Source organism: Nicotiana tabacum, chromosome 18 (genome assembly GCF_000715075.1).
Source record: "Nicotiana tabacum cultivar K326 chromosome 18, ASM71507v2, whole genome shotgun sequence".
Taxonomy (NCBI): Eukaryota; Viridiplantae; Streptophyta; class Magnoliopsida; order Solanales; family Solanaceae; genus Nicotiana; species Nicotiana tabacum.
Window position 1 is genome coordinate 103,883,131 of NC_134097.1, and position 24,390 is coordinate 103,907,520.

Genomic DNA, 24,390 nt, shown 5'->3' on the forward strand with positions numbered 1-24,390 from the left:
CAAAATATGGCTAATATAATTTTTATGCATTTTTATAATTAAATTTAGTATTTTTAAGCTAAATTGCATATAATTGCAATGTTAGCTCATTGTAAGATATAATTATATTTTATATACATAAAATTTATCTCTATATTTTTAAAATGATAATTATGTATTTTAAATCATTTTAGAATCTTAAATTATTTTTTGGAAATTACCGATTTTTTTTATAAATTAAAATAAGGAAAAACTGGCTATTGAAATAATAGCCAGATTTGGCTTTCAATTATAGCGCAAATCGGACCCAATCCCCAACCCAATTTCCTATTAAATAACCCGACCCAGACCATACAAACCCCTACCCAAACCCGGAACCCACTTACCCGGTTGAATCCTAACCGTTGATCTCCCAGATCAACGGTCCAAACAAGCCCCTTCTTTTTTTAACTCTAATCAACCCCCCAACCCTAATCACTTTTTCAATCTGTCGCCTTTAGATGTTATCATCTCCCTCTTCTCTCTCAACCTAACCCTATTCACTTTTCAACCGCCGCCTCCTTCTTCGATCATCTCCGGCGACTATCTCTCAACCCCAAGCCTCCAATGGTCACTCCACTGCCATGCTCATCTTCTCTAAGGCCTTTATGGATCCTGGGCCATGCCGATTTGGATCTAGGGTTTCTGTTTCTGTTACTCATGGGTTCTCCGGTGTGATTTTGGGCAAAATCACACCTCGTCATGATCGATGAAGTTTACGATAGGTTCTTTCGTTCTATTTGGGTTTCCCTTTGAAACCCTAACTCTCATTTGAATCCCTTATATCTGTGTTGTTTTTAACGCTTTAAGTCTGTTTCTTCTTATGATTTGCACTATTCTCAAACTTCTTCTGCAAGATCCACAACTTTAAACCATTTTTACTTTCTTTAAAAAATTAGGGTTTTCTCGGAGTTCTTTCTACGCTTGTTTTAACCGATTTTCTTTATGATTTAAACCTCTTTCCTTGCTTATTTTGACCAATCTTATGTTCTTACTGCTTTTAATTCACCTATGTCAAAAAACCCTAATTTCTAAGATTTTCTTTACTTTGGTTCTGTATGTTAGCCTGTTTACTTGATTCTTGATAATCTTCTGTGGTTACCATGCTTCGAATGTGTTTTCTACTGAGTCTTTAGTCTACCTATGTCACTTATGCATGACTGTGTTCATTTTGTTGGATCGTCTCTTGCTTCTTTCTGTCGATATGGCTGACTTTACATGTTCGCTACTTCTGTTCATTCTTCTCTATTTATATGTTGCAATATAGAATCATGACCCTCTCTTTATTTGATTCTGATTTTCTTAATTGATGGCTTGATTGCATGATTTTCTTTCAAAACTCTAAAATTCTACTCGTTTGTTTAAATTGACTGAATTCATTACCTTATCTGCTACGGTACCTTATTTTTACTAAGTCATTCCTTAATTGGGTTTTTCTGAACCTAGTCCTAATCGACTACTCTATGCCTACTGAACCTTGACTCCTTCCTTATTTAGTCATGCACTAATTTTTTCTTCTTTCCTTATATGATACTGAATCTTCCCATTTGATTTGATTCCCTTAACTAAAGGGAGTACTTCCTTGATTCGCTAATTGATTGATTTTGAGTTCCTCAATTATTATGCTACTATGATTCTTACCTTATTTCACTATCTACCTTTAACTATAAATACTCTAAGTCTTTCACAAACAGAAGGGACAAACACTTAGTTTTCAAAACTGCCTCTCCTACTAAAAAATCTCTGCACTCCCCTCTCTCTTGTGCTATTTGCTGCTAATAGCTGGCTGCAAGCCAAGACTAATCATCTGTGCTCTTTTGTTATTTCATTCTACTTACTTCTCTCTTCACTAGTATGTCCTAGTTTTAATTTAAAGCCTCAACAACAACATGCTTCTCTTATTGCTTCAGTTTCTCTTATTTCTAGTCTGCTTCTACTTGTGGTTCTGTTGTGAAACTTGTAGTTGAGTTACATTACTAGCATGCTATTATGTCTCCCCTTCCCTTTAGATTAATGAATTCCCTTATTTATGTTTCAAAGCATGCCTTGTCAATTGTCTTCTATTTACCGTCTTATGAATCCCAAATCCCTATCCCCCTCTATGTGTTTATGTTCTCCCTGACTGGTTTGTGATTATGCCAATGTCAACTATTTTTGAGCATGTCCAAACTAGTCCTAAGACCTTTGTTGGGGTTATGTGTTTGCAGTCAAATGTCTGTGTATCCCCAAACCCCTTGACCCATATGAGACTACTAAATTCATTTGGATTCTGTGTGTGACCCTATCCTGAAGTGCCTGACTCTGTTTACCACTCCAACCTCTTTTGAAACAACTTCTATTGCTTTACTAATGGCTTTCAAGACAAACGTTTAAATCCAGTCTTTAATAATTCTCTTTCAACTTGTGCCCTGCACTTTCACATCACTCTTAGTTAATAAGTTCTGCCCCCTCTAGTATGTGTATAGTCTTGGGATCCTCTTGAGAGCCCTCTGAACTCTAGCATACTGAGGTTGGCCTTTCCATACTGCACTGGTTCAATGCTTGGTTGCTAAGTCTAGGTGTAAGCATTGCTCGGGGTCTTTAAGACCCTTAAGGAACTTTGATGCACCTAGACTCTGATTTGTCTATGGAAATGAGGTTTGTGAGACCATTAGAGGCTTTAGGAAACTTGGGCCTGATTGCAGGCTCCCTATAGAATAGCTTCTTGATTTCTATTTCTACTTATGTAATTCATTTATTGGCCTGTAATAATTTGTAAACAGATATTTGGGATATTTAGTAAAAGGGAGTGTAGATGTATACTTTGTGGGGTAATATGGGTAGAAATCCTGCTATTAGTATCTTACTTTTCAAATTTGCCTGCCTTACTCAGTAGAAAACATGCTCATAGGTTTGCTCTTGTGAATCTGATTGCTTTTGCCTAATAGAAATCATGCCTATAAGATCTCATTTCCAATTTCTTTTGCATCAAATAGAAACCATTTTCATACGATTCTGCATTTGTCATGTTAGAAACCATGTTGCTAGGTTCCAAACCATTATGTCTTAAATCAGTAGATGTCATGCCTATAGGACTTAATTCTGATTCAGTTCTAATAAGTATTTCCATATGTTACTACAAATTGACTAAAACCAGTAATACGCCTAAATACCATGCCTATAGGGATTTATATTCGCAATTATGTCTGATAATCTAATTAGCCTATAAATCAATTTCATTTCACCTAGTTTACTTCTTAAAACTGGTCTTATTAAGTGTCAATATTTCCTGAAACCAGTTCTTTCAAAATAGCCTCAATCGCATTAGATATCATGCCTATAAGTATTAATTTTGAAAAACTTGTTTGTTTCTGCATAAATACCAGTATTCTTCTTATAGGCAAGCCTTAGGGCGTTTTTCAAAAAAATTGTATTTCTCTGAAACTGTCTCTGTAGTTTAAATGTTTCTGATTCTAATAAAGCTTTTAAAAAAGGGAATCCCTAGGCAACTACTAGTTTATAACTTCTGGGTATAAAAGGTTTGGTGTGTTTCTGTATAGTCACTTAGAGGTCCTGTTTTAGGACTTTGATTAATAAGGACTTTAACTATGCTTGAGATGTACTGCTTGTATGTTTGTTTGAGGAGGAAACTATGAGCCTCTTAATTACTCCCATTATGTGAAAATCCTAAATGTTTTGATTGTCGCCTTAGAGTTTTTCGCCTTTCTAAACCTTAGGGGTGTGTCTAGAACTACCCATAGGTAGAAGTCCTAACTCCCTCCGGGACCATTAAGAAGGGACGGGTAGTAGCACGCAATAGGAGTCAGTGACCAAATGCTCGCTTTCCATGACCAATAAGGCGATGAGAAGGGTAGACCTGGGATATAATGATTACGCGTAAATGTCACGTGTAGCCCCTCATCGAGAAGTGTTTACCGGACATTGCGTGGGGTGATCCTATAGGACAAACAACCTAGGACCCCTCTCTACCAAATCCTCTCTTTATATAAAACTTTTGGTCTTTTACAACTTGTTCAAACCTTTATCTCACTACTTGAAATTACCAACATGCTTTACTTACAACTCATTTGATTCAACTGTTTATAGGGACTAATTTGTAAATATAAGTTCCGTCGGGACCGATAGTTATGGACTAAGAGGAGTGCCTAACACCTTCCCCTCGAGGTTACTTCGAGCCCTTACCCTAATCTCTGGTAATGCAAATCAACTCAAGAGTTAATCACTCTAGTTGCCCTAACGCTCCATAATTCGTTAGGTGGCAACTCCTCAAATATCCAATTCCCAAAATAAAATGAGTCATTACACCCCATGAACGTCAAAACCCGGACTTTTCTCCTTGGAGGAAAAAAGGGGCGTGACACCCTCACAGCAAGTATGTCACTATTTCTAATAACTGGCTCTGTACCTACTGTAGGAACAATGTGCACTTCAACGAAAACTGCCAGGCTAGGGTTCAATCTGTTCAGAAAAACAAAGTGTTTATTGAAAAGGTGACTACAAAAGAGAGACCAGGTTCCACTCACAAAAAGCGCACATTACCTGCATGGACTAAGAGAGCTCTTATTCATCCTCTTGCCTACTACAAGGGACCCAAACTTGCTTGGGTTCCTAAAACTAACTCTTGACCTTCTTGTGCAGGGAATAGTGAAAGCAAGCGGTCAACAATGGTTCATGGATAGTGAGTATTCAAAGCACATGACTGGGAACACCATGGACTTTCTTTCACTAAAAGCCCTGCAAGAAGGGAGTGTATCCTTTGGCAATGGGAAAAAAGGATACATTCTTGGAGTTGGAAAGCCGGGAAGTCACTCACTCATTCTATTGAAAATGTGTACTATGTCAATGGCCTTAAGTACAGTCTCTTGAGTGTCTCTTAGATATGCGATAAGGGAAACAAGGTGGAAATCTTGTCCAAAATATGTACAGTTACTGATCTAGTAACTGGTGAAGTGGTACTTGTGTCTAAGAGATACAAGAACATCTATGTTGCCGATTTTGAGTCCTTACAAAGTGGTCATCTGAGTTGTTTGAAAGTCGTTGATGATGATGCTAAACTGTGGCACAGAAGACTGGGGCACACAAGCTTTTCTCTTCTGAACAAACTAATTCAGAAGGACCTGGTCCATGGTCTGCCCATATAAAAGTTCAAGGTGCAAAAAAATTGTGTTGCATGTGATAGAGGAAAACATGTGAAGTCCTCTTTTAAGTCTAAAAAGGATGTGAGCACTTCAAAGCCACTAGAACTTTTGCATATGGACCTATGTGGTCCTACAAAAATGCAAAGCAGAGGAGGAAAAAGATACATCTTTGTGATAGTGGATGACTACTCCAGATTCACATGGACTCTGTTTCTTAGAACTAAAGATGAAACTTTTGAAGTATTTGTGGCCTTTGTGAAGAAAATCCAAGTGAAGATGGAGTCTAGAGTCGCATGCATTAGGTCAGATCATGGAACAGAATATGACAATGCCAAATTTGATGAGTTCTTTCAATGAAAATGGCATTACCGACAACTTCTCAGCTCCCAGAACACCCCAGCAAAATAGAGTAGTGGAAATAAAGAACAGAACTCTGGAATAGATGGCAAGAACAATGTTAATCGACAGTGGAATTGCAAAGAACTTCTGGGCTGAAGCAGTCAACACTGCCTACTATTTGGTGAACAGGTGCATGATTAGATTCCTCCTGAACAATACCCCATATGAGTTGTTGAATGGAAGAAAACCTAAGTTGACTTACCTAAGAACATTTGGGTGTAAATGCTATGTTCTCAATAATGGAAAGGATCAGCTTGGTAAATTCGATGCCAAAAGTGATGAAGGAATATTTGTGAGCTACTCTTCTCAAAGCAAAGCATACAAGATATATAATAAGCTGACTCAATGTGTTGAGGAAAGTGTTCATGTTATTTTTGATGAGTCTTATTCATCCTGTGAGAAGAGTATTGAAGAAGATCAAGATGGAGAACCTTTACTAGTTCCCAGTGAAGTCATTGACATGACAAATGGAAAGGCAGACATGATGAGCCAAGTAAAAGACCTGAGTGAAGACAACACTACCTCATCTTCAATGGAACCAGGTACTTCAATTACAATCACTGAAGCTGAAGAAAGAGTGGTTGATGCAGTTCAAGGTACACCACTAGCACCTGAAAGAATACAGGAAAACCAGTCAAATGTACCCACATTCTCTCTAAATGAACCCCAGACGTCTAACTAGAGACACAAAAGCTCTCATCCTCTTGACAACATAATTACTCCTCTAGATTCCGGAGTACAAACTAGGTCAAAAGCCAGAAATTCACATGCCTTATCAGCCTTTCTCTCCCAAATATAGCCCAAGAATATCAAGGAAGCCTTGAAAGATGCAGATTAGATTACAGCCATGCAAGACGAGTTACATCAGTTAAAAGGAACAATGTCTGGCACCTGGTACCCAGACCCCTAGATCAAACCATTATAGGAACCAGGTGGGTATTCAAGAACAAGCTTGATGAACAAGGAAATACCACAATGAATAAGGCGAGGCTAGTGGTTCAAGGCTACAATCAGGAGGAAAGGATTGACTATGATGCAACGTTTGCTCCGGTCGTTTGCATGGAAGCTATTAGAATTCTAATCATTTTTGCATCTCGTATGGAATTCACCTTGTTCCAAATAGATGTCAAAAGTGCATTTTTGAATGGACTTCTTAAGGAAGAAGTCTATGTGAAGAAACCTCAAGGGTTTGAATATCATGAACACCCTAAATATGTGTTTAAACTGGACAAAGCATTGTATGGGCTGAAGCAGGCTCCTCGAGCTTGGTATGAAAGGCTGTCAAAGTTTCTCTTGGAAAATGGCTTTAAAAGAGGGAAAATTGCCAACACCCTGTTTCTAAAGAAACGGGGAAGAAACATGCTCATTGTTCAGGTCTATGTTGATGATATCATTTTTGGAGCAACAACTGATTCTCTATGTGAAGAATTTGCAAACCTTATGTGAAGTGAGTTTGAAATGAGTATGATGGGGGAACTGAACTTCTTCTTGGGTCTTCAAGTAAACAGTCCCCAAATGGTACATTCATTTGTCAACAAAAATACATCATGGAGCTCTTAAAGAGGTTTGAAATGGAGGTATCAAAGGTGATAGACACTCCCATTGCTACAGCCACTCGACTGGACATGGATGAAGCTGGGCCTCCTATGAATCAAACTATGTATAGAGGCATTATTGGGTCTCTTCTTTATCTCACTGCAAGCAGGCCTGATATTGTCTTCAGTGTGGGGCTATGTGCAAGGTTTCAATCAAACCCCAAGGAATCTCATTTGAAGACTGCCAAAAGTATTCTGAGATATCTCAAAGGAACACAGGACCTGGTGCTTTATTATCCCTCAGGTGACAGCTTTAATCTCATTGGATATGCTGATGCAGACTATGCAGGTTATCTTGTAGACAGGAAAAACACCTCTGGAATGGCTCATTTCCTAGGATCATGTCTTATCTTTTGGGGCACAAAGAAGCAAAACTCAGCGGCTTTTCAACAGCTAAAGCAGAATATGTAGCCGCAACATCCTATTGTGCTCAACTTTTATGGATTAAGTAGCAATTGGAGGATTTTGTGGTACTCACTGAGAGTGTGCCCCTTCTATGTGATAACACCAGTGCACTCAACATGGCCAAGAATCAAGTTCAGCACAAAAGGACCAAGCATTTTGATGTGAGTCATCACTTTCTGAGGGACAATGTGGAGAAAGGATTGATATGCATGCAGTTCTGTAGCACAGAAGATCAAATTGCAGACATTTTCACCAAGGAATTAAGTAGGGAATATTTTGAAAGAAATAGAGTGAAGTTGGGGCTTTTAAAGCCCAATTGAGAACCTGATTCCTCATTGGTTGGCTATGAAAATCACCTTCAAGAAAAACTGCTAAAAGTGTTTTTTGGCCATGTCTAACTCACTTCAGTACCATTGTAGGTAAACATGCATGATGATTATAGAAGCTATAGATGCAGTTCATACATGATAAATGAGGATTAATATTTTCAAATAATAGGTCAAGAACCTGGTTCTTATATACAGTCTTTAATACATGTCTTAAAAAGGTACAAAACACAACTGCCATGTCATTCAACTTTTCAGATCCTGTTGTCACGTCTCTTCACTTCAAATCATTCCATCTCCCTCTGAAATGTTGCACTTCTCTACACCCAACCGTCGTTTCAGAACCGGTGCCTATCCTTCTCTCTTCATAATTATCCTCTCCTTATAAAAACCTTTTTTTTGTTCTCCACAAACCATAAGTCCTCTATTAGAACTTCCCAAAGCCTTTTCACACCATTTGTTTTCAATGGCTGGACAAACTCTGACCTCCCTGCCTCAGTCGTACATGCTACTGATAAACCTATGGAGACTTCCATCCCTACTGAGCCTTCTTTACCCATTCTTACCCTTCCTGCTAAAATCACACCTCACCCAGATTCTCTATATCTCTATATGTCAGAAACCCCTAAAGTTGTTGATCTGTTCTCTCCATCTTCTGTGGATCCCACTAGTCAAAGACCAAGTGGTGAACAAGGTCAAAACCCTGAGGTCACAGAGGGTTCCGCCATTGTTACTACCGATTCTGTGGTGGAAGTAATGCTAATTAAGGAAGAGAAGGTTGTAACCGTCTTTCTGGTGTCTGTTGATGGTGTATTGCATGAGATCATCTCTTAGAAAAACGAGGCACTAGGTGTGAGGGACGAAATGACAATTGTAACTGTTGAAGGCACTGTACTAGCAGAAGCTACTGGTCCCTCACATGAGGAACCCGATCCCTCTCCGAAGGACCCAGGTTAGGGTTCTCATGACCAGGACAGTTCTGCTCCTGCATTCGATATTGTGCCTTTGGACATACAGGTACCTAAGATGAGGTCCAGTGATGAGGAGGACCTAGATAACGTGGCTTATGATGCGTTCATAGTTAAGCGAAGGATTGTATCCACTCCTGAGTCATCCACCAAACGACCTACTACTAGGTTACAAGCTAAGGAGGCCTACGAATGCCTTTCAAAAGAGAAGAACAAGTAGTAAAAATCAAAGGAGGAAGCTGGTGAAAGATGGGAATTCCTGTGGTAGAGGTGGAAGAGGAAACCCCATATGAACATGGTTCACTGGTTAGACGGTCTCAGAAAAAGAAGCAGCATGCTTCAATAGAGAAGGGGTCAACCTCTAGTTCCAAGTTGAAGGAGGTGGTGAGAGAGTTCTCGATGTCTGATGAGGATGTGTTCGTCAAATCCAAGGGAAAAGGGAAATTAAGTGGTGAGAAGTCCGGCAAACGCAAGTCTGAAATTGTTCAGGAACCTGGTTCTGTGAAGAGAATGAGAAGTGAATTCAGCCTTGGCTCAGAACGCCTGAGGCACCAAAAAGTTCTGGAGGGTGAATATTTCTACAGCACAACTGAGAGAGACTATCTAGTTAGGAGTTAGACTAGGAATGTCAGTGGTCGTCTATTGATGCAGGGCTTTACCTTCTAGTTGTACTATACCAGCCATCTATTTCGTATTTCGTATTTCGTATCCTGTATTTCATATTTCGTATCTCTTATATATTGTTGTTATTTTTATTACGCATTTTTATGGTACTAATATATCATCTCCTATTGCTTCTTTGAGCCGAGGGTCTCCTGGAAACAGCCTCTCTACCCTTCGGGGTAGGGGTAAGGTCTGCGTACATATTACCCTCCCCAGACCCCACTTGTGGGATTATACTGGGTCGTTGTTGTTGTTGTTGTTGTTGCACCTAAGGTATATGAGGATGAGGTACAAAGCTTCTTTGCTAGCCTCTTTCCCATTGAAACATACCACATCTATGCCTTGGTGAATGGAGTGGACATCGTCTTCGATGTAAAGTTGCTTGGAGAGATTCTTAAAGTTCCTATAGTTGGTGTGTCCAGTGTAAAGGATGTGTGTCAGTTTAACTTCAGAAATGTCATGGTAAAAGACAATGCAAACCAAAAGGGGACCAGATCCATAAGAAAGATCTACTTCCCGTCTATCGGCTACTGTTTGAATTGGTCAACAAAGTTCTATTACCTCGAGCTGAGAGGAGGTCAGTGACTTCTAAGTCTGACATTTTCTTGATGGAGCAACTGGATAGCTTTACTCATGTGAGTCTGCATGCTATTATGATTGAACACATGCAAAAGGTTGCCACCTTCAAAGATGGTAATCATGGCCTTCCCTACGGGTTCTTGCTTACGCGAGTGTTTAAATTCTTTGAAGTGCCACTGGGACAGGCAAGGTGGGGACTAAGAAGAAGACTTTCTCACAGACAATTTTGGAAGAATGCGAGTGCTTAGAAAAGAATGGGAGGGTAGGAAGTACATCAACCATCTCACAGCTTATTAATGCTCAGAACAATGCAGCTGTGGAAATTCATCGGTTGAAGGCCAAGAATGCTATCCTGGAAGGTCATCAAGCCCAAGGGGTTCCGGCGTCAAATGATGAAGTAGCTTGGTTGACAAAGGACAACGCTGATCTCAAGGCTCAAGTAGAGAACCTAAAAGCAGAACTGCTCAATGAGCAAAAGTCGGCCAATGCCCGAATAGACCTTATTCTCCAAACACTTGCTGCAACTTCCAAGCCTTTTACTCCTAGTGCCCCCTAAGTACCCTTTCAGTGGTCAGTTTTATGAAAATATTTTTTTTAAGTTTTTCTCGTTTGGCAGATGTTTTTTTTTATGTGGTTGGGATGAAATAGTGATGCTCCCGTCTTAACAGTCCAATGTTGCCTTTGCTTTTTAACCAAAGGTATATAAAATTTTTTCAATATCAAATCTATCCTCTTTTATTAACTCAATGCTTAAATTTCTATGTTTCTCTTCTCTATCATGTTGTGTGCACATATGTGGCATGAGTTAGCTCGGCTAGACTTCTTTATGGTGTTTATCTGTTTGTGCCTTTTCAATGATGCCAAAAGGGGAATAAAATCAGGGGGAACTATTACTTAATCTGGTTCTAAAAAATGTGTAGTAGTTAAATATGAGAAATAAGAAAGGCATAAAGTCAGGGAAAACTAATTGTGACGTTACTTAATCTGGTTCTCAATGCTCTAAATCCACTTTATCAATGTTAAGTTTGTCATCATCAAAAAGGGGGAAATTGATAGGTTTTAAATGTCCTTGCCTTATGTTTTGATGATCTAACAAACTTACTATTAAGAACCAGATAGGGAACCTGACCTACTTGGACTATACTGCAAGTTTCACGGATTCCAGCTAAATGTGAACTGCTACAGCTTCAGGAGCTAGGAAACCAAACAAGCCCCTGATACCCTTGTGGTTCCCTCATAGCAGTACAAAGTCAATTGGACACAGCTGGAAATGAAGTGACCGCCTGCACTTTTTTTGCCACACTGCATTGTTTCTAGCGCCTACTCATTCCTTGACCAACTAAAGTGCTCATATATAATTATACATGTACCATGTTGGGATTCCCCCTCTTATATAAAGGGGACCCTTGTTATTTCTTGCACACATGACATTCAATACAAGAACAAGAACATTATTTGCTCTTTAACTTAAACATATTCTATTGTCGCTCATTTGATTTTATTGCTTATATTTATTGTGTTTTATTGATTGTTCTTCATTTATTGCTCATCATTGATCATAAAGAGCCACCATCAAGGCCCTCAGAACTGTTAGTTCTTCATCGACCATCCTCAATCAGGCGCTTTAGCTCGACCTCCAGGCCTAGCATAGGCCAGCTCGAGACCCTGATTTACGGCTATTTGGTTTGCATAACATACTGCCCTTGAGCTCTTATCGCATCCCCCTAACTCACACTTAGTATCTATCGCCTAACAACTAGCATTAAAATAAATTACGTATTTTTAGAATCATAAAATCAAATTTAATTGTAATTACCATTTTCAGGGTAAACAATTGGTGTAAATATGCGATGCGAGTAAAGCTTTACCATTTGTTGGAGGGATGGATTTTGTAACCAATGGATGAAGTGCATTAAGTTTCCTAATCCATTTTTAGCACTTCTCCTTGTGGCAAATTAAATGCCCTTTTTTTCTCTGAAAAAGAATCTCCTTCATGAACAGCATGAAAGTAAAGGGAAAAACAGTATACACGATAAAGTAAATCGACTAATTAATTGATAAGGAAAAAAAAAACATCGTTAACTGCACACCCTTATGTTTTAGGTAAATTATACAATCTGGTTAAGCTGTCAGCCCAAAACTTTATACACGTGTTTTGGAGTAAAACAAAACATCTTCAAATTCCTTTTCTTCATCTAATTAGACATTAGAGAAGAAAGTTGATCCCTACACTCTCCCCAAAAGAGAAAAAAAAACAAGTTCCAAAAGAAGGAAAAATTAAAACTACTCTTTGTTGGTGACAAATATAATTAACAAACATTAGCGAATAGCGATAAAGGTGAGTAAGGGAAGTGAAGAAAAGTGGATGGAGTAACAATAGTTTAACAATATTACCATGATAAAAAAAAATGAAATAATTTAAAAAGAGGAAATTGATTGGCAGTTAATTTAAGCAGCAATTGTTCTACCATAATGTAGAACCATGACATGATTAGAAGGTGTTGTGTTGTCAGCAGCATTAGTTGTACTCCATATATGATCTCTTACATGTTGCAATGTCAAGAAAGGCTGTAGCTGTTGGCCTCTACATGTTATCTCTATCTGAAATTACGTACAGAGTCATTCCCATTCCATGCAAAAGCCATCACCACCACCAAATTTTTACATGCACCAAACACCACCAACTCAACTCTATTAGTGAAATTAAACAACTTTAAATACAAGTGTAAACAAAACATGAAAATCAATTACAGAGCATAAGATACATAAATTGGTTAATTATTTTAAAAAAGGCAGCCCGGTATACTAAGCTCCCGCTATGCGCGGGGTTCGGGGAAAGACCAGACAACAAGGATCTATCTTACGCAGCCTTACCCTGCATTTCTACAAGAGGCTATTTCCACGGCTCGAACCGGTGACCTCCTGGTCACATGACATCAATTTTACCAGTTATACCAAAGTGGTTAATTATTTACTATAATCTAAATCAAGCAATAGTAATTATAATTCACGATTAAGTATAAACTGTGTTACATTGATAGCAGACAAAACATGTATATCAATTAAAGAGCATATAACAACAACATATTCAGTATGCTCCCACAAGTGAGGTCTGCGAAGGGTGGTGTCTAGGTAGACCTTACCTCTGCCTTTGTGGGGTAGAGAGACTGTTTCTAATAAACTCTTCGCTCAAGAATAATAAATTACAAAGCATAAAATACATAAATTGATTATTATTTGCTATAGTTTAATCAAGCAATAGTAATTATGATTCACGATTAAGTATAAATTAGGTAACATGGATTGAACTACGCGTATATGTGTCTGTTATGAGTGTTTGCAGTTCAGTATGGATATAGTTGGGGACATTTTAACCTTTTTGCTAAAGTTCAGGGAATTTTAAGAAATCCTCATGAAATACTCACACCTATGATACACTCGTTAAATGTGGGATTTTAAAGCAAATGAAAGATCAATATAAGCAAAATATAAAAATAATCAAGATTGTGCTTGGCTGAAGTGTTAAAATTGCTTGGGATGAATATACAGAACATGGAAGTGACGGGGATATGGAGAAGGATGACTAGAATTGCAAAAGGGAAAATTGGAAGATCATTTACGAAGGCAGTTCTAGCAGCAGTCATATACCATATATGGAAAGCCAGGAATAAAGCTATATGGAGGAAAAGAGTATCTCGACCACAAGTAGTGTTAGAACAGATTCAATATGCATGCAAATACAAATGCTTGGAGATAATACAGAAGGAGAAGAGCAAGGGAAATATGAGTTGGTTTGAAAAGTTATATAGATAGGAACAAAAATATTTTGTATAGGAAAATGATAGATTGAAATATAGTGAAGGTATGGAATATTAGAAGGATAGGAGAAGTGAAATTGTATATGTGTGTTTTTGGGATGATTAAATAAAGATTTTATTTTCTACCAAATATATATATATATATATATGTATATATAATGAAGATTAAGCAAACACTTCTTTCTTTGCTTCAACATGAACATTGCACATTAGATGTACACTTGGTGATTTAAAATATACATGTAGACATACAAAAGCATAAAATAGACGAGGAAGATGTAATCTATGTTGCTTTGTTAAAAGTAAGATTGGTGGCATGATTGTCAGTTTGTCACAAACCTACTGCTTTTTTGACCATTTAACTTCTATACAGTAATATTGCAATTTCTTTATACAATCATATAATCTAACAGGTAACGGAATGTAACTTCCCATAAAAAGTGAAACTAATAACTTGAAAAATATATCAATAACATGTTAAATTAAATTGATAATGAAATCTTTTCTACACTAATGATATATACTAGTGAAATCAACATGCAATTTATAAATACAGGAAAAAATAAAAGCAAGTGAGAAAAGAGAGGTCAGCCATGAAAACCGACCAAATGGGTCGGAGCTGGGGCGGCCCACCCACTCCCATGGTTGAAAACTACCCCAACTTTAATCATGTTACATGCCCATTTAGACTTTGCTCTTTATCCAGAATGATTATACCTTAGACTTTTTCAAATGAATATTACTCCCTGATTATGATGCAAAGATTTCCCATATTTTATTAATTCAGTGAATATTTATTTATCTTGACATTAACAGATAAATAATTTACAGGAAAAAACAAAGACAAATTAAAGAAAAGGTGAAGGGTCCAAAAAGTACGGCGAGGAATCGGCGTTTATAATATTTTTCCATACTTAATACTCCAATTATCAAAATCATATACCTAACCATAAAAAAAAAAAGGGAACTCTACATGACTTGTACATATCGGTTGCTTTATTATCCTATATTCATGCACGTCTCATTCACGTTGCTTTCTCTCTTCTCTTTTCTTCAAAAGAGAATAACCTTATTATAAACCAAAAAAGGGAAGAAAAAAAACATTAAAAATTAAAATGAAGGTCAATATTCCTTCATGATTCATGAGGTGACTCTCTCCTTTTAAAAAAAAAAATTAAGCATAAAACTTGGTTTCATTATTTTTTTCAAAAATATTCCCTATATTAAGCGGAACTAAATATTTATTGACTGGTACATTTATTCCTTGTCTAAATCTGTCGACAACTTATTTATATTAATCTCATCGTACTTTTGTCTCTTCTGAATCATTCGTAATGATTCTGCTGTAGACTAAATAGCTCATGCATTGCTTTCCTCCGACGTGTTCTTTCTTCTTAATTTAATTTATTTTCCTTATGGTTTTTTTTTTTTAAATGGACAAATGGTTGGTCGTGGATGAGATGATGGGATCTTTTTGATTATATCAAAGTGCAGCACTTAGAGGAAAAAGAGAGGAAGAAAAGAAACGTTTTATTGAATATTAATCCAAAAATAAGAGGGAGTTGGGTCCTACAATTCCGCCATGGGAGAGCTGAGTTGAAACAAGCGAAAGCATGACGAAACTCATAGGCATATATAGAGTCATAATATTGATAACAGGGCATGCAAATTTGGGTTATTGAAAAGGACATATGGAGGAAAAAGGATAGGGTCCACGTGTGTTTTTCGTGACCCTACGATACGATTTCATGCCTTGTTAACATCAAACTTCTTACCTACGGTTTGTTTAGATACAATATAATTAAATAATTAAAAACATATTTTATCTCTTAAATTTCAAGTGAAATGGTATTTGAAAATAGTGGACGTTTGGACATAAGAATTGTAGAATTCCAAAATAGGGTGAAAATTTTTTTCAAGTGAAAATAGTATTTGAAATTTAGAGTTGTGTTTGGACATGAATATAGTTTGGGTTATTTTTCAAGTTTTGTGAGTGATTTGAGTGAAATTTTTGAAAAACAGCTTTTTGGAGTTTTTCAAATTTTCAAAATGTATCTTCAAGTGAAAATTGAAAATTTTATGAGAAACGCTGATTTCAAAAAGAAGTGAAATTTTTTTGGGAAAAAGGGAAAATTTTCTTATGTCCAAATGGGCTCTTAGAATTGCATTTGGACATGAATAAAATTTTGGGTTATTTTTGAATTTTTTTGAGTGATTTGAGTGAAAATTTTGAAAAACAATTCTTTGGAGTTTTAACATTTTTTGAAAATTTTTAAAATTCATCTTCAAATGTAAACTGAAAATTTTATGGGTAAATACTGATTTTGAAAAAAGCAAAAAAGTGAAAAAATTCTTATGTCCAGACAATCTCTTAATTACTTCCTATCATAGGCACACTTAATCTTTTCATGAGTCAAGTACTTAGAAATTATTCTTGATAATGGGTGATATTAAAACCGTCCAAACAAAGATAAATCGAACATGTTCACTTTCTCTTTCCCTACTTAAAAGTCAATGCACATTTGCGCTCAACAAAATCATTATTAAGCGCAAAGCAGACTGTAGAAAAGGGAAAGAAAAGCAACCTACCAATCTTGATTTTGACATTTGCTCTCTCTCATATATTTTTCATTGCTTAAGACTATTATCCTTAGTATCAAAATGCTCCCTACATTGTGGTTAATGATAATTATGAGACAAAAAATACACACATGATATATATAAAAGTACATACACACCCACAAAACATTAGAGCAATTAGTATGAGAAGAAGTAATCCTAAACCAAAAAAGGTAGTGGTGTCTCATTCCAAATCATTCTTAAGATTCTTTAAGCTACTTTTTTCTCTTTATGCTATTTGCATGTCTGTCTTTCTATGTGAAAAATTTAAACCCTACGTCTCTTACACGCTTAATTCTGAGTACAAAAAGAAGGGTATATGTGAGTTCCTGATATGGTTATATGCATCATGTCAATGGTCCTAACAGCTTAGATCTAAGTCCAGAGGCGGACATATCTTATACAATGAGGGGTTTAGTTCGATAAAAAAAGCTATATATACATGTATATATCATTAAAAAATAGTAATATATTAGTAGTGACACCTTATATACAAAGTAAATTTTGGTTGAATGAAAATATGTACCCGCTACCTTTAAATTTTGGATGCGCCTCTAATATAATCAATACAGGGTTAGGTTAGGTCAGGGGAGAAGAGAGAATTATGCAAAGGAAAGAAAGATAATATTACAACATGAACTATCATTGATATCTTATTCCCTACCACTTAAAACTTTAATCATTGGTCACTTAGTTGCCATGACGTGTGGATTTTTCGAAGTTTGAGTAACATAGACATGATAACCATGTCCATATGATACCAAAAAACTGAAGTCAACTTGGGTAGGACATTAAAAGAAGGGCCAAATAACATTAAGACGGCAAGGATGTAGCCGTTCGTGAATACTAAGAAGCAACATTTTTTAAAATAAATAAAAGCTACATTCTACGAAGGAGGCCACAATTACATAATAGGAATGCTTACGAATAAATATATATGCAGCGAGTAACACATAGAAGTAGAATTGGTTCTTTCTTATTTACTTGGTCAATAGTTTACGTAAAGAAATATTTTCGTTGAGTTTAGATAGAGATTGTTTTTGAAGCATCTATTTAGGTACTCTCTTCAGGATATTTTATTATGTAGTGCAAGGAAAGAACAAGGGTTGACCTCGTGGATACATATAATAAGTCCTAATTAATAAGTAGTATGGAATGTTTAGGAAAAAGAATGTTATGTGTCATACATCCTAACATCCTAACATTAATGTATACAAGGTCTTATTTTTTAGTATGCGCTTTAGATAAAACCCTAATACCAGTTATTTCAGGTAGGTGGAGGAAAAATTAATTTTTATTCCGTAGAAGTAACTTGGAAAAGAGAATGAAAGGTTAGCTAATTATTTATTAAACGTTAGATGTATGTATATCTAGATTCTCAAGCACAGCTGGTTGTTTCCAGATAATATTGGAGTATCATTTAGTAATTAATATAGAATGAATCTTAACGATACTCCTAATTGAAGAAGAACAACAACTACATGAGTGACGGCTTCTTTTGTCTACATGCATGCAAATCACTAAGGTCAAAGGAGGAGAAAGAGAAAAAGTTATAACATCTTCATTCATCAGACATCTTGGCATTCTTATAAGTAATTAAAAAACAGTTAGCCTTGAGGGCAAGTAACAAATTTTCATATAACAAATTGATTTCCTATTTAGATTACTAATCTTTTGTCTTTAGATTATCAAGAGAAGTTGGCGAGATGTTGAGACAATAAGCGGTAAATATAGCTTCCTATTTATTTTCATCAGAAAATAGACACAAACATCATATGCATCTACAACACCATATATATAACAAAATTAAAAATCATTAATTTCCCATTGATGTACTAAAATGACAAATATAGCCATCTTCTATTCTATTCTTCTAATGCATTTAAGTCATTAATTAAATGCAATTCTTTTGAAAGGGGAAGTGAAAAGAAAGAGTCATTAACGAAGTGTAGCTAAAAACCCAACACTCGACAAGAACCAAGAGTAGAAAATTATCCGTTGTTCTAACTAAGGTAAATGCAAAAACGGATATTGAAATTATTGAGAGTGATAAATGATATAATTTGGAAACATTTCGAAATGCTAGCGTGCACTATATCACGTATGCATCTACCTATAATTTAACTATTATCCTACAACTTAAGCTTGACCTTCTCCTCCGATCTCTGAACTTGAAAAAAACCTAATCTTTTCAGGATAAACATATTTGGTAAGCAAAAAAGAGAACAATTTAAAAAAAGTAAATTATTTCTGATCAGTATGATCAGGGAAAGAGTAGAAGAAAATTTGTTAGTCTAAAGGAGTAAGAACACATAGACAAGTACTGCATTATATTTCTTTTGAAGGAACAAAAAGTTCCCATTAGCATATTGTTTACCTGTAAATGCTAAGTATTTCTTTTCTAATTAGAACTTTACTGCTTTCTTCACCAAGGAGAAGAAAAGGAAAAGGTGACCGATCACTATGCGAATTCTTGACACTGATCTTGAAAACTCTACGCGATCGACTTGTTTGGTCTAATGAGGAAAAGGAACAGAAGAGGGAAAAAGAAGGTTTCATCTAAATAGATATCTAATGTGTTAAGCTTCCATATTCCCTTTGAGCACCTCATCAAAATGGAAAAAGAACATATAGGTTGGAGCCATGGATGAAAAGGAAAGGTGGCGAGTCATGGGATGTCATGAGTAAAAAGAACTATTCCCCAAAAGAAACAGTAGCCATGATTCACATAAGATAAAAAAAGAAAAAGAAAAAAAAAAGAGTTTAAGTTATATACATCGTCAAATAATATTCATTGTTCTTTCTCGTTAATGATGCTTTTTTCTTTGATATATACTCTCTCCGTTTCAATTTATGTGAACCCATTTGACTGGGCACGGAATTTAAGAAAAGAGAGAAGACTTTTGAACTTGTAGTGTAAAATGAAGCACAAATATTTTGTGTGGCTATAAATCATTGCATAAAGGTAAATTGTTTTCAAATAGGAAAAGAGGTCATTCTTTTTGGCACGGACTATAAAGGAAATAGATTCATTGTAACGGAGGGCGTAAAAGATTATTTCTAACTCTCTTTTCTCTATAATTAAACAAGTCGTTATGAGCTTCACAATAGACACACTTAATTTAACGATATGCCGCCCTACTTGTTTCTATCCGAAGTATTGCTATTAACCTTAACGGCTTCATTGCTAACATTATACCAGGCGAATGCAGGATCTAGAATTAGCTAGTAAATAATGATTGTGATCTTATATATGTATATATTTTAAATATATTATTATATGTATACATAGTTTAAACGGAAAATGATAGATTTAGTTGGATCCACAGAACTCGTTCTCGATCTAGTTATGAGTTTGTATATCTCAAAGCTATTAGAGGAAAATGGCAGATGTCATTCCAGAAAGATTGGAATATTATTTTCTCGGAAGTAAGAACGAAGCGAACCGTGAAAGTTATCAAAAGAAATGTGTTAAGGCTCATTCCTATTGTTATGTTATTTGAGTGATTTTGGGGCTGATGAGGTAGTATGTTGTTTTCTCCTGCGTTTCTTACTTTAGCCATACTCTAAAATCATTCAGCAATAGAATAATAAGCATGAAACTAACGATCCCTATATAATTTTTAGATGTCCATTTCCTTAAAGAGAAAAGACAATAGTTTTTCGGTGAACGTGCGAGATGGAACAAGTTAAGATCGACCTTAAGCTAATAATACAAAAAGAGAAGAATTAATGTAGATGGCTACCTAGAAATGTACTTCCCACCTAATTATGAAGTTCTCTTAATCCATAAATATTACCCAAAATAAACCATTAATTAGTTCTGCTGTTTCTTTCATGTTTTTTGATGCCCACCAACCGTTGTAACATGTTATGGATTTACTGGTCCAAACATTTTGGTCTTAGTTCTACCTTGGAGTCCTACAGTTAACGGTTTTTCAGGCAAATATGAAGCATTTATACTAACACCAAATATAAGGAAAATAAATAAAGGAACAGCTGTAGAGCAAAAATGGTGGTTTACATACCTCTGATTCGTTTTCCAATTGGAGCTTATTGACCAAATACTTCAACACCAATCGTATCGTCATCCTCCCATCTCTTGAACAATTAGGAACCAACCAGATTTTAAAAAAATAAAAATAAGTTGAGTCAAAATGAAAGAAATATGAAGTCCAAAAATTAAAAAGGAAAACTTCAAAGTAGATGGATTATATTTCTTACTTGATTCTAAGGTAGCTCTTGGATATCTGTGGCAGAAAGGGTTCTTTTGCTCTGCATCATAAAGCAAAGTAGACAAATTAGTCATGCATACTTTGAAGTAAAATAGAATTTAGAGAGTAAATCAGCAAGAAGAAAGACAAGGAAAAAATGAAAAAAAAAACAGCAACAATTTTGTTTTTGTTGTAAACTTACTGGTTTAAGGATGCTTGTAGGGAAAACCATAACCCAGAAAGTGGTCTTTTTGGAGGATGAATGACCCTGAAATCTATATTAGTACTTGGTCCAGGAACTCCTATTCCGGCATGAAGTACTGGAAATGGCCGAGGGCTAAAATATGATCCTGCTGCTGAAACTAGAGGCATAAAATTAGGATCGATATTCTGTTGGATTTGCATAGGTCTAAAACCCCAGTTAATCTCTTGAGGAAACATTGTAGAAGAAGTGGGATTTTGCAAAAACAATGACGATGTACTAGTAGTCATAACAAGCTGCTGTTTTGGAGGTGGAGGTGCTCTAAATTCAGGAATATTATTATGATGTTGAAATATGGATTTTCCTTGTAATTCAGAACGCAACAGATCAAGCTCCACTGGTCCTCTAATTTGTGGCTTGTTGGTGGCTGTGCCAATACTCAGCTGAAGCCACCCTTCATCTTCTTCCTTGTCTTTAGCTTTTTCTTGAATATTGTTAATATCGTTGTTATCTTTGGAAGTAGAACCGGTTTCGTTAATACTGCCGGTTCTTGATTCATCTTCAGCCATTGGTTCAATCAGTGCTAGATCAGATCCTAATAAACAATCTCCTGCACGTTGGCTATAATATTCATATCCTTCTTCTGCTAATTGGCTCATACGACTAAAACTCTCGTAATAACCATAAACACTGCTCTGATGATTCTGTTTAGAAAGGTTTTGAGAAGGATTAATCATGGTCATATTGAAATCCCCCCAAAGTAATAATTACCAAAACCCACAAAGGAGAAGAAGCTGTTGTTGAAAATCTCTTTAATGTAAGCCATGGATAAATGAGATATTCTTGTTCAACTCTACAAATTGGAAAAAGGAAGAGAGATCTGCTTTAGAGGTTCTGGGTAGAAAAACCATGCTTTCTTGGTATTATTATGGAGATAGAGATACCCATTGACTAGCAGAGGATAAACTGTGTCTAAAGTTGTTTCTTTTATAATATATGTGCTGTTTTTATCCTCGACAAAACATCAACGGAAAAGGAGGAGAATAATACCTGCAAATCTCACTTTCCATTAATTCTCTTTGTTTGGAAGCTTGTAAGGGATGAAATAGTTTTTTTTTCGCAGAGGTAAAAATAGATGGTGGTCAGTCACTTGAAGACATTATTTTATATTCTTCTTGCACATCTCTCTCTCTCTCTATAAAATAACATATACTCTCTCCGTCCAATTTATATAATGGTATTTCTTTTGTAATCTATAACAAAAAATAGTATATTTTTATATTTAAAAATAATTTAATTTTAAATATTTTATTTTATTTTTAATGAGATAAAATAATTAATTTATGAGCACATAAATATTTACGGCTTAATTATTTAGACCTTAAATTTTAAAAAAAATTAAACTTTGTATCTAGTCAAATTCTATCACATGAATTGAGACAAAAGAAGTGTTACTAACTACGATAAGTACTCCCTTCGTTCACTTTACTTGTCCAAATGGACTTGTCACGCCCCTTAAGAAATGATAAATAAAGTATACATTTTAAATAACACTCATAACAATAATATCATTTTAAGAAGTCTTAGGAAATGATTTAGGGAAAGATTAGTTAAGGGTAAAAGAGATTTCTTTTTTTTTATTTTCTCTTGATTTGCTAAAATTGACAAGTAAAAATAAAAATATATTTTTAGTATAACGGACAAGTAAAAATAAACGGAGGAAGAATATACTAACAAATCAAAAATGTTTACACTATCCATGCTCTTAGTGTAATTTAATTTATTGTAGCAAATTACTACTTTATTTTTCATGCAATTAGTTTCACTTATTACACGAGTTGTCACCATGTTACTTGTAAACAGTATACATATTTTAGGTAATTTGATATAGTAAAACTTCGTCTGTACAATCATATGAGCCTATTCGGATTAGCTGATTGTAAATAGCTGATAAGTTTGAAGTGCTGGAAAGTATTTTTAATTGCTGAAATTGATTTTTAAAATAAATATTTACGTGTTTGGATAGAAGTGCTAAAATTAATAATAAGCAGTTGATGTATTTGATTAAAAAAAAAGGTGATAAGCTATTCTTTTGTTAAAATGATTAAAATACCCTTGATTTTTTTTAAAAGATTATAAATTAAAAAATTTCTATATGAAGAAAAGAATTAACAACGAATATGGAATGGAGAGAAAGTCAAAAAAATTATTTTGCAAAAAGTATTTTGTGAATTAGAAAATATTATTAAGGATAAACTAGTAAAAGTATTGGTCAAACTAAAAGTGCTTATAAGTTGAAAAACCATAAGTTGGGGGTGACAAATTTATGACTTATGACTAATTTTACCTTACAAGCATTTTAATGTTTACCAAACACATAAATAAGCCAAAAGATATTTATAAGCCAGTTTAAGGTCAGGCAAACACCCACTACTATATCATCTTTTATATATGTCTTTAATCTTTTTGAAGGTCTATACCAATATTGATCTTTTGACTTAATTAATGAAAGAAATACATGTTCCACCTTTATAAAAGTGCAGCAGCCCCCCCCCCCCCACCCCCGGGTGGAGAGAAGGGGAGGGGGTGGAGAGAGAGAATGTCAGCCCCAAATTATCACAAAAGTTATCTCTTTCTCCAGATATCACATAAAGGTCCTTTTTAGCTTTTAATCCATGTCTTTTGGGCATCTAAACCTTGCTTGGAATTCGCAATTCTTTTTTGCACTCAATTCATGTTTGATTAGAAATATAATCTTACTAATTAATTTTCCATTCCGTGTAAGCTGATTACAGATCAATGAAGCTTTTTAGACAAAACGGTAACTTCATTTTCATTAAAGATTTTCTAGTACAAGTATTTGTTCATTCAAATAAGCTTATATATGCCCGGTAATCTAGTGTAGGAGTTTGAAAAAACATAAAATGCACACAAAAAAGTAATTGCTAATTTTTTCTTTTTCTTTTTGCTGCCTTTTTTTTTAAAAATTATCTATTTTTCCTCACGGTACGTGCTTCGTAGGAAGATCAAAGACTTTAGCTGGAGAAAGATACTCATAAGCGGGTGGCAAACGGGCAGGTCGGGTCGGATATAGTTCGAGTCAAAACAGGTAATAAAAAACGGATAAAGTATCCGACCCGATTCATATTTAATACGGATAAAAAACGGGTTAATTGGCGGATAATATGAGCAACCACCATATTATTTATGACTTCTTGCATATGATCACTTTTGGGAGAATTCCTAGTCTCCCTAACTTGAGGAACCTCCAATTTGAGGCTTTACAAATGTAAAAGTTAGACTCACTGGTTATCCATTGGTTAAATGCATAATATGGTTTTATCCATATTTGATCCGTTTTTAAAAAGTTTATTATCCAACCTATTTTTCAGTGGATAATATGAGTGGTTAACTATTTTCTTTTAACCATTTTGCCACCCCTACTC

General features: G+C 35.4%; 2 protein-coding genes across 2 annotated transcripts; one reads left to right on the plus strand and one right to left on the minus strand.

The window, feature by feature from the left end:
* The first annotated feature begins 7,180 nt into the window (after window positions 1-7,180).
* LOC107803447 (secreted RxLR effector protein 161-like) lies at window positions 7,181-7,561 on the plus strand. Its single transcript, XM_016627168.1, has one exon. It carries the CDS (start codon window positions 7,181-7,183, stop codon window positions 7,559-7,561), a length of 381 nt encoding a protein of 126 aa, XP_016482654.1.
* A 4,563-nt stretch (window positions 7,562-12,124) lies between these two features.
* Window positions 12,125-22,128, minus strand: LOC107803446 (uncharacterized). The gene is made up of 4 exons (XM_016627167.2): window positions 20,945-22,128; window positions 20,753-20,803; window positions 20,557-20,629; window positions 12,125-12,692 (listed from the first exon to the last, which is right to left on the minus strand). Exons 1-4 carry the CDS (start codon window positions 21,685-21,687, stop codon window positions 12,540-12,542), a joined length of 1,020 nt encoding a protein of 339 aa, XP_016482653.1. The 5' UTR covers window positions 21,688-22,128; the 3' UTR covers window positions 12,125-12,539.
* Window positions 22,129-24,390: the final 2,262 nt, after the last annotated feature.

Excerpts from the sequence above, each read along its gene's own strand:
- LOC107803447 (XM_016627168.1), top strand. The coding sequence starts at position 7,181 with ATGGATGAAGCTGGGCCTCCTATGAATCAAACTATGTATAGAGGCATT.
- LOC107803446 (XM_016627167.2), bottom strand. The coding sequence starts at position 21,687 with ATGACCATGATTAATCCTTCTCAAAACCTTTCTAAACAGAATCATCAG. Across the intron at positions 20,804-20,944 it reads CTACAAGCATCCTTAAACCA|AGCAAAAGAACCCTTTCTGC; the intron begins GTAAGTTTACAA and ends TTTATGATGCAG. Across the intron at positions 12,693-20,556 it reads AATTGGAAAACGAATCAGAG|ATAGAGATAACATGTAGAGG; the intron begins GTATGTAAACCA and ends ACGTAATTTCAG.